Consider the following 11,136-nt stretch of genomic DNA (forward strand, 5'->3'; position numbering starts at 1 on the left):
ACATCTCCTGAACGTCCACCATGCATCATCGCTGCCGCCGCCACACACACACACACACACACACACACAAAACTCCCTGCTCAGGGAACGTCAGTTAAGGGGAAAAAAAAGTCCTCCATTTGGAACGTCTTGCAACATCACCAACACATTCCTGCGGTCATTAGCCTGTTAACATATGACGCCTAGATTCCTTTTACTGCAACTATGGAAATTATACATGACTGAAACAAAAAAACTGACGTATTATAAAACATATTCTATTGAAATGCAGGCAATGTAATTAAATTAAATGTGATTTGATTCATTTGCAAGATATATGTTGCATTCCAAAAGACATTAATCTGCTGGTTATTTACAGATTATTATGTAATGTTGATTATATAAAGAATACTGTTATGTAATGTTTATATTATGTCACCCAGTAACACCAATCACAACAATAGTCAGACCATATTACTAAAGTAATGTAGTTAAATTAAACATTATTATATATGAATATATCATTTTAATTAGTTAAATTAATTATTTTAAATTAGCAATAAATATAAATCCATAAATAGGGTATAAAACTCCTCTGTCTGCTCCAGTGATTGATTATGGAGCAGTGACTTCTGGGTATTCTTGCTTGTCAACTTCCTGTAAAACAGTTTCCTGTGTACGTTGTACTTTTGATCAACTAAAGATAAATAAATCACAAATTGTTCTGTCCTGTACGTATTTACATGTGAAGAATCACAAGCGCTGATCATTTTATTTCTATCTAATGTGCGCACAGGAAGTTCTTTTCCTCCCTTTGTTTCACAAGTTTACCATTAGAGTTGCTTTTGAGCTGCCGACCTCTCCAATCATCAGTTTATCTAAACCATGTGGAGATTTTGTTAACTCTGTGAATCATCCATCATAATAAGAATTGTGTCTGAAAACCTTTTAGAAGTAAACTGTTGATTTGTTTAGTTTACGAAAAAAAAAAAAAGAATTACTTTCTGGCCAAACAGCACTTCCAGCTAATCTTAGCACTTGTTATAACCACTTAAATCAAATACATGTGGACGGTAATGAATGTCAGAATGAAGCACAAAGCAAAGTAAAATCCAGTGATGGAAAGTAACTTTACTCAAGTGCTGTATTTAAATATAATTATGAGGTACTCCACTACTTTTCAGGTTTATTGCCAAGTAGGTTTACAGATAAGAATTTTGCCTTGTTCTACCTTAATATGGGACTTTTCTTTACTACATTACATTTGTTTGACAGTTTGTGTAGCTTGTATAGTAGCAACCTATGTTTCAGAATCATATTGTACGTTAAAATGGACACGATAAGCTTTTAAAATACAACGATTCATGTAAAATTATATCAGTAATTCCCAACATTATAGTCAGGAACCATTTACAAATCAGGAGCATCTAGTTAGGGCATGTTGTTGTTGAGACCTAAAGAAATGATTTAGTGTTTCACAAAAAAAACAAATATTAAAAAACTAGAGATTCTCTTTTTTCTGGGCCATTAATCACCTCGCGATCCTTCAGATTTAAATCTTGACCCTTTGCAGGGGCACGACCCCTAGATTGGGAGCCACTGGGTTTAACTGTGAGTAACGTAGTTAAAATTAGCTCCACTTCACATTCATGCATAAACATTAAAAATCTGTTAATTGAAAACAGCATAAAAGGGCATTTGTTTCTGCAGAATGTATACTACATTTTGAACTTTAACTCCACTTTGCTGATGATACTTTTTAGATTTTAAATGCAAAACTTTTATATTGTGGTATTGGTACTTTTACTTAAGTATCTGAATACTAGTTCTTCCACCACTGGCAAAATCCGTGTAGTGACACTGTATAATGACTGAAATCTCACCTGAAAACATCCTGTCAGTTTTCTGTGCAGATTCAGTTTGAATTCAATTTTCGCTTCTTAACAACAGACCAGACTTGTTTGTCCCAGTCTGTCTGGTTTTGCATGAGATGCCTGTGTCATCCATCCAGGAAGATTTTTTTCCATCACAACCGAGTCTCCACCTCACCCACATTCAATGAAAAGAAAGACTGAAGAAAAAAAAAAGTCAGGCTTTTATATTTCTTTCACCTTTCTGTCAGACTGTTCTGTGGATTTCAAGGTTAGTCTACAACTTCTAAATGTCTAAAGATACATCATGACCACAGAGATGTATGTTATTTACCTGAATCAATATTTATTTAAATCTCTTACCTTATTTTATCTCTATTTAGTGCTCTTACAGTTGAGCTGACCTGTTCTTCTCGCCCTAAACATTTTACTGTACGACCAATAAAACCAAACTGGATTAAGGCCCTGCCCACATGTGCACAAGTATTTTTTAAAAACGTAGCTTTTGGCCTTTCACTCACACACAGTGTTTTAGATCACCAAAAACAGCTTTTTGAAAACTACTACCAAACAGAAGGCATTTAAAACCTCTGATTTCAGTCTTGTCATGTTGACAGGTAATAAGAGATGTGTCAATCCTATAAAAATCCTGGATGCATGTTAGCTCGGATTGTCGCTCCGTTTCAGCTTCTCCTTTTAAGTCGTTTGTTAAAGTCAACAAACATGTAGATTAGTAACAGATGGCGCTAATTTAATCACCTTGATTTTGAAAAACTCTGAATTACCTGCAAGCAGACTGCTTTATAAGTGTTCAGAGACAGCACAGCACATGGATGTGCCAAAGAGAGACATTTACTTAATTTCATCCTACCTTTAGGCTCGACAAACACAGAGTGAGTTCACAAATGAAAACAAGTTCTTGTAAAGTACAACATGGCTATTCTGTTCATGGTTTTTACTTCAGTTTCAGTAAAAAAAAAAACATTAAATAAAGGAACAATTAAAATATGTTAGAAACTAGGTGCATTTATTCTATCTTCAAATCTTTACCTTTGTTGTCCTTGTGAATTTGTTTGCCAGAACTAAAGTGAAGACTGGTACATCGTGTGTGTAAACAAAAGCCAGAAGCTACAAATATAAGCCGTTCATGCCGAGATCCTACTGGATGGGTTTTTTTTGGCAAATGCTCTGCCTGTTGGATACGAGAGCTGCATGAAAAAGTCCACACCGGGGCAGCTGTCAATGTCCATTTCACTGCTCAGCTTTCGTCTGCCTCCAGGTTAATGTTGTTACCAAACTTGGCGTAGAGCTGGACCTTCAGGTCGCCCAGCACTTGCTGTATCGCCGACACTCGCTCCTCAAGGCCTTTGACCTCCTGCTCCAGTGCTTCCTGTTGATAAAACGTTTAAAAACTCCAGTTACATGACAACCACAACTATCTCTGCACGTGAAGCAAGAAACAAGGGGTCTGAGACATTTCATTACACCGGTTTTAATAAATCGCTCCAACTAGTTGACTCAGTGAAAACACAGAAGAAGAAAATGTGATGAGGACATAAAAAATGTAAAATTAGCATGTATATAAGAAGCTGTTCTCAAAGTGTTTGTCATTCAGTGTGTGTAGCAGACTGCTCCACATCAATCAGCGCAGGCCTGTGCAGGGTGCTTTGTTGTATGATGAAACAGCAGCAAACACAAGGACAAACAGGAAGCTCCTGAAGTGACAGAGGAGAGGACAAGCTCTAATCTGACGTCCCTCTTGGTCCATGTCCGCCCTCTCTGTGGTCTCACGGCTTCGAAGCCCTGAAACTGCGCAGCTCTTCTCCCTAAGGTGCACCAAGGAGGATCTCAAGTGCCCCTTTGTGGCGGCTGCCATCTGGCTAAACGAAGCCTTCTGACACAGAGGCCTGAGACGGCGCCAGCCTGCACTGTCTTTTCCTGATTGACTGCTCTGGACTGTTTCTTACTGGACCAACTATCACTGCATGAGGAGTAGTTTTAACATTATGTGAAATACAGGTTTTCACTTGCCGAGAGCAGAATGACACAATCGACATCACTCTCATGTCTGGAGTCTTGCTGTCACCCTGAGGTTGCCAGAAATCCACTGGAGACTCTATGAACTCACTGTGTCTGTCCAAGAAATAGTCCAGCACACAAACCTCCTGGAAACCATAACTTGTCATTTTTATACTTAATCAAACAGATTAAAACAAGATAAAACATGTAATTAGTGAGATGTAGCGGCACTGATAAGCCGATCGTGCTACTTTTGCAAAGAGCCAGACTAGCTAACAAGTGACTGCTGGTGGATCAGCTGTTTATAACTGTCAGTTGATGTCAATGCAAAGCGAAGTCTCAAAGCAAAAGCACACACAGCTACAAAAATTTAGTGACTTCCTGCCAGGCTCCTTTGACTTATTGCTCAATTTAACTGTTATAAGCATCAACTCCTTCTACAAGATTAATTATTTCTTACGACTCATAAACAGACAATAACATTCAGGATTAATTTGAACTCTAATTAACGTGAAACTGGCAAACAGTAACACAAGTTAGAGGCCGGAATAATGATTTCAGAGGATGAAGCATCTTACGACTTATTACAGTAAATATTATGGTTGGACGATTGGATGAATATACCGTCTATCGATGATGAATCCATCGCCAATTGCTTTTTTGGCTGATTTTTAGGGCGGTATTTGTCATTTTATTTTGCTAATGTAACAGTCTGCAGAGTGACAGCCTCTGCTCTGCACCGCGCTCTCATCCAGCAGCACAATAAAGTAAAGTAAAGTAAATAAAGCGTGTTTTCCGAGGAGTTAAAGAGCCAATTAAGGTCGTCTTAGTTCGGTAAAAGAGAGAAACTTGAATTCAGAAGGTGTACAGTTGTATTTCTCAGCTTAAAATTGAAAATAAGTGTGAGAACATGTCATTTCTAGACACTTTGTCAGTTTATTTTGTCTATTGGACGTAGTGAACGTATGCAGCATGTGTAACATAGCAAATGTGTTATGTAAATATGTTTAATTGTCAAATTGCTAAAAGAAGATGGATTTGTGACACATGAGTACGTGTTGACCTGTGAACATGTTATGAAAACACAACATGTGTAAAAACGTTCTCTTGTAATGTATTAATTGATCTAAACAGCAATTTCCAAGAGTGAACACATTTTGAAATTAATGTATTTGACTTAAATGTTTCCTTAACAACAAAAGTTGCTCACGTCCACAAAATCTATTACATGTTTGGAGATTGTGACATGCATATTTTCATTGAACAGATTGTGGCATGTTTTCCTGCAGGAATATAGGCAACAATACACAATTTCACACTGCATTACAAAGAAAAATTACCACATTTGTGATTTTAAAGCAGCTCAGCAGTAATTCTAAAAGAAAGCCCACTGAGCAGAGTCTGTCCAGGCTCTGAAAGCAATTATCAACTACACCACAACCTCATTTGTCAAACCATGTGCTCAGTGAGAGCGTTTTGTGCACACCTTAACTGTATTTTTTGCAACTTTTTTTTGGGCCACAATGACAGTCTCCTCATCAAAGCCCAAGTACGGAAAAATGAATTTTAATATGGTGCATAAATGGGCGGATGTGAAAGCCTTTATTTTCAGTTTCTTTTGTACCTGTGAGTCATATGAACAAACTGATTTTCAAAAGTTCTTCAGTTTAAAAAAACACAGCGCGTGGCAGGGACAAATTTCTTTAATTTTAACAAGATTCTGCTGTGCGAACATTACATGAATATTTATCAATAACGCTTCAGGCTTCACTCACATTGACATGACTTAGAATTCTGTTGGCTGTCTTACAACCTAGATGTCATTTTAATGTTTCTAATCAGCAGCTACTCACTCATCTAAAACACAGTCTAATGGGACAATCAAAGAGCCTTTCAAAACGTGGGTAAATCCCATCCCAATTGAAAGCAGGAAGCTCACTATCTCTGTGTTTCACTGACAAATGAGTGCCAGAAAGCATGTTTTCTACCAGGTTTAACAATTTTATTTTGCTTAGGTAATCCTACACCAGAGGCAGGAATCTGTGCAAAAATAAACTCGATATAATTTAATAGAAAGCTTGTGGTCTGGTTCTATTTTCAATCCAACTGGCTGAGGAAAGGAACCTATTAAAAACATTAATTCTGTAAAACTAAAAAATTTGTTTAAATAAAAGGCTTCCAACATACTTGCTACAAGACAATTTGCATCAAAACAATGAGATAAAAGGATGGGAAATAATTGTTTGTGAGCTGACATTTTGCTGGTTTAAATCAGACCAGAGTCAAGTTTTTAAAACAGCAATATTAGCACTATCATGTTTTTACAACCATTTTTCTACAGGCAAACTACTAATCAAATTATTTTCTGCAGTATGTCTATCATTATATATTAAATTCTCCTCCACAGTCCTTTAACTTAATGGCTTTGGGTCAGTGAGGGTCTTTTACTAATGATTACAAGTGTGAAGAGTATGAAAAAGGTATTAAGAGATCCCACCTTTGCAGCCTCCAGCATCTCTTGTGTTTCTTCCTGGGTGTGGCTGACAAAGACATTGCCAATTTGATAAGGGATCAATAGAGAGTCGTCGTCTAACATCATGAGGTCATCACTGGCATCCTGCAAGTTCTGCAGTGATTTCTGCATGGAAACAAATCATTTAACAAATCAGTATTAGTAAATCCGTGGCTTCAGACGACACCTAACTGTGTAGGGCTGGGTACTTAACACCTTTAAGACATCAACCAAAATAACCCATTGCCAAGTAGTATTAATACTTCTCTAGTCAAACAATACCTACATCTAGAAAAAAAAACTATTTGTATGGTTTTTCTTGCAGCCAATCACTGAAATCATTCCTTGATTTAATACAATGTGTGACTGGCCCAGTACTACAGCAGCTACAACCCATGCAGCCTGTCATGTGGTGAAGTTTAGCAGGGGTATTTGAAAATGATTTTTTCAAGAATGCTTCCATTCACAAGGTAACGAATTAAGTACTTTATTTGTATACGTATCACTTTAAGATTACTAGTACCAAAACACCACAAATCTGAAGCCTTGAAGAATGACCATAAAGTTTACTCAACACCTCTTTAAAACAGTTGAACAAAAACAGAACATTTCAATCATCACGAAAGTAGGATTGTTGTAAATTCATCTGCATTCAATTTAATAAACTTGCAACTGAGTGTATTCAATTTAGTTGTGTCAGTCTGTTGAGAGTGTCAGGACTGAACACAGCTTTTGATTATTTCTAAATTGTCCAGAATATTTCTTAAACTCAGCTGACCACACAGTGAACCTGAGTGTGTGTGATATGACTGTGTTCACTGCAAAACGGCTCTTACTTTCTTTGCTTCGATTTCATTTTTCAGCTCTGTCATCCGACTCGTGTTCCTGGCGAATTTATTGATCTTCTGTTGGTCTTCAAAAGTGACATTCACATCTTCGACCGCCTGCAAACAAGAGAAAGAGCAAATGAGTTGAATATGTGTTTAATGTTCCCTGGTTAAGTAAATCCAAACATAGCAAACGCTGTTGGTTCTATAAATATGAATGGTGATAGAATTGGTTAAGAAGAGAAGGGAACCCCACACCCGCGAAAGATCTCGCGAGAGCGATTATTTTGGCAATACCCACGATCCTTAACCAAGTGTTTTCTGTACCTAAAAACAACTACATTATAATTACAGCATTGACACAATATAAAATATAATTAGTTTATTAAAAATAGACGACGAAGTAAAACGCGTGTAAATATCGCGATAGTTTCGCGAATAAAGGGTTCTCTTCTAGTTACGACATATAGGCTAACGTTAGCTAGCAAGCTATAAACGACAGTTTCAGTAACAGTTACGGTCCTATCAATTATGACAACTATCACAGCCCTCGTCAGCTATTCAGCTAGTTGTCATCACTGTCTTTGTCGTCGTTAGGTTGGTGAACCCTCGGTTATCTAATCGCAGAATAAATTTAGATAACTTAGCGCGTTAGCTAGTGTTAGCTTCCTAGCTACTATCACTGACATGAGCTGCACGAGGGCGTGACCAAGATTTTAAATATCACTACCACCAATAAAGGTGAGCTTTTCCCTACATACACCTCAACTGTTTTTATTTGCGTCCCGGGTGAAACAACGACGAAATGCTCAGAAAACAAAACGTATTCTAATTTTAATTTACCACAGGTCCCTTCATGGTGGTGGCTGCCATCTTGGCTTCCTCGACTGCACAAAGACAGCGAGTCAACACAACGATACAACTATACCGCCACCTAGCGGGACGGAAAACATACAACAGAGACACTCAACTTGCTTTGGAGCAGTTTTACTTTATTTTATTTCATTTCATTTTATTTTATTTTATTTTGATTTCAATGAGACTCTATTTGGCAGCAGACATTAAGTACAGCCAGTCTTCTTGTGGATGGTCTTATTTTCATGTTCTTATGCATCAGTATTAAACTCTTTTCATAACCAGTTAAAAACTCTTTGTGGTAACTTTAAATAAATTCACAGCAAATAATCTTTGCCTGGAATGAAAATTTGTGCATTAATTTGATTTCATTTCTAATATGTGGAAGTTTATATGGAATTAAACATCTGTTCTCAACTTTATAATGTTTAAAGGTTTGTAGCCATGATTTCTCACTAAATGAACAAACAATAATATTTTTCAGATAACATGAACATGAAAACACCCACAGATCTTCCTTTGAAATTCTTTATTTTCAAATTAACTCCACTTCTTAACCGAATTAGTTTGTACAAATGTTGACACTTTAAATTTAATAGCTGCAACTGCATTTTAGGTTGTAAATTTAAATTTATAATTTCACTCAAAATGTTTCATCTCAAGGGCTCACAACAGATGCATATTAGACCATAGACCCCAGATTGATAGGATTTTCTCTTAAGCAACCCCCCCCCCACTGAATGTGTTTATTTTTCATGGGTTTGAAGATAATAAAGTCTTAGCTAATCAATGAGCACTAGCACTTACTAGAAATAATCAATCAAAAGGGTCAGTCCCATTCCTTCCTTTGCTGTTTTAAGAAATGTGATAAAAAATTAAAATATTCTACTTTCTTAAGCTCTTTTCGCTGTAACTTCCCAAGTAACAGTCAAGGGACATTATTGAATATTTACTAATAGGTTTCCGAGTGTGACTCATAGTGAATTAGAACCATTTAACAGCATATTGTGGTTGTCCTCTGGTCACACACTTGATTTTAAAGCAAACCAGGTTATGTAATAGCCCGACATAACCCTTCAATAACACACTAAACTAATCAATCTCACCATAAATTTAAATACCACCAGATTAATTTATTATCTCAAGAAACGTTCAGGCTTGCTTACAATATGTCAGACTAGTTTTTATATCAAACCGGAACTGCTGTTCTCTAAATATTTACTCAGCCAACAGTGCTACACCCAAGCTCAAATATTTACATAATTCATCCACAAAGCTGGAGTGCCATTAATCCAATTCAGACAAACGGCAGAAGATATTGATGGATGTGATGAAATGTACCACATCAAACATAACCCTGACCTTAACTGGACATCAGTCCTGGCTTGAGAACCCGCACCGTTCTGACCTGAGTTCAGTAACGCTTCGACATGACATTTCTTCAAAGTCGGAGGCCTTTTTGGGAAGGGTCGTTCCACGAATAAAACCAGTGGGCTGTCATGCGTTGGTACATCATAAAGAGTTTGCTTGAGGTCTCTCAGCTGCAGGCATGAAGTCAGAAGTGCACAACAATCCAAACAGGGGAATCCAACTCCCACCTCAATGTGCAGCCTATAGGCTACAATTGGGACATTGTGTTTGTGGATTCCAAGCCTTGTCATAATAGATTCAATAAATACTGCACATTTTAAGTGTTTAAACACAAAGTTGTTCATGGTAAAACACACTCAGATACTTTGTGCTTTGGCCGATTTGCATAAATAGGCTTGAATCCTACTTAGAAATTATAATTAATAAAAGAAAATGAGTGTTAAGGAGCTTTTATCAGTCTGATTGCAGTGTATTTATTCACAGAAGCACCAAACGAAACATCAAAACGAGACAAACAAAAGAAGGAAGAAATCAGCTGATGAACCAAAGCCAGTTTGTCTTTTATCCCCGAACGTCTCCCGTTTGTATTGATGCATTGACAGGCCCTCAAAGACATTTAAACCCGACGGTGTGGAAGTCAGATGATGTGGAAGACAGATGATTTAATTACAGAGTTTGATTACCTGTGATAATTAAACAGATACTTGATCTTTGCAATTCAAAAAAGCTTGTTTAATCATCATCAAAGCAAGTTAGTTTGATTTATTTTTTAAATTTTCCTTTTATTAACTTGCTCTGAATCTTAAAAAAAATCCACAACATACTGATAATGCTTTGCTGCATTTAGTTGCTTTCTGTAAAAGCTAAATAAATGTAATGAAATCTTAAAGTTTTCTTTTCAAAAATCAAAATAGACAAAAGGGTTGTAAGTACAAACATGATTATTTTTGTTGTGACAGTGTAGAAGTGTGTGCCAGGCCTGTATCCTTAATACACATCCTGTTATGCTTCTCAGTTACATCTGTCAACATTAGTTCACTGCGTTCAGCACCTTATCACGGTGTGATTGAGTGGAATGAAACTCACTCACTGTGATGTCGTCGGAAGTATTCACAGAGAGATTACCATGAGCTAATCATGTGCTAAAGAGCAGCAGCGCTCACTCTGTTGGACGAGTGGCGGGCTTTTTCACTGGAGGAAGTCCAGCTGATCACTTAAAAAACAGCCCCACCCATTTAAAGCATACATAAAATAGCCTGCCAACAGTAGTTGGGCAGGAGCGGACAGTCCACCCCTGACAGAGTGACAGACACTCTAATTTTTTTGTCTTAAGGAGGATATCACTGCTTGACCTGCAGAAGTGGAACAAGGTAAGATATTTGAATGATACAGAAGTTTGTCATCACTCAAAGAAGTTATCCATTATTTGCAGAGCATATTCACATGTTAATCTAACATAGCTGTATCTGTTTTTTTTTGTTTGTTTTCTTTAATCTATTTAATTTCTTTCAGTTGAGTTCGAGCAAAAACACGTGTGTCTGTAGGTCTCAACTGGAAAAAATGGGAAACGAGCAATCCAAAAGCAAAGGGCAAACCAAGGTAAACAAACCACTTTTGCTACAGTTGACATGTATTATTTGTAACATTGCTGCCTCTGAATCAGTGATAAGATGCGCATGGAAAAACTAAAAGTTTGAGCCCC

The 11,136-nt window shown here is 37.0% G+C and overlaps 1 protein-coding gene across 1 annotated transcript; it reads right to left on the minus strand.

The window, feature by feature from the left end:
• Positions 1–2,684: 2,684 nt before the first annotated feature.
• On the minus strand, positions 2,685–8,164 carry pfdn4 (prefoldin subunit 4). Its single transcript, XM_084720364.1, has 4 exons — positions 8,052–8,164; positions 7,218–7,325; positions 6,367–6,507; positions 2,685–3,240 (listed from the first exon to the last, which is right to left on the minus strand). The coding sequence occupies exons 1-4, from the start codon at positions 8,079–8,081 to the stop codon at positions 3,109–3,111; spliced, it is 411 nt and encodes a 136-aa protein (XP_084576490.1). The 5' UTR covers positions 8,082–8,164; the 3' UTR covers positions 2,685–3,108.
• Positions 8,165–11,136: the final 2,972 nt, after the last annotated feature.

This window comes from Lutjanus erythropterus, chromosome 6, assembly GCF_056507025.1.
Source record: "Lutjanus erythropterus isolate fLutEry1 chromosome 6, fLutEry1.hap2, whole genome shotgun sequence".
In the NCBI taxonomy this organism is placed as follows: Eukaryota; Metazoa; Chordata; class Actinopteri; order Lutjaniformes; family Lutjanidae; genus Lutjanus; species Lutjanus erythropterus.

Bases quoted from the DNA above. Each gene is read 5' to 3' on its own strand.
- pfdn4 (XM_084720364.1), bottom strand. From the start codon at position 8,081: ATGGCAGCCACCACCATGAAGGGACCTGTG. The intron at 7,326-8,051 runs GTAAATTAAAAT...TCTTGTTTGCAG, and splicing joins CCACCATGAAGGGACCTGTG to GCGGTCGAAGATGTGAATGT. The intron at 3,241-6,366 runs GTGGGATCTCTT...TTTTATCAACAG, and splicing joins AGATGCTGGAGGCTGCAAAG to GAAGCACTGGAGCAGGAGGT.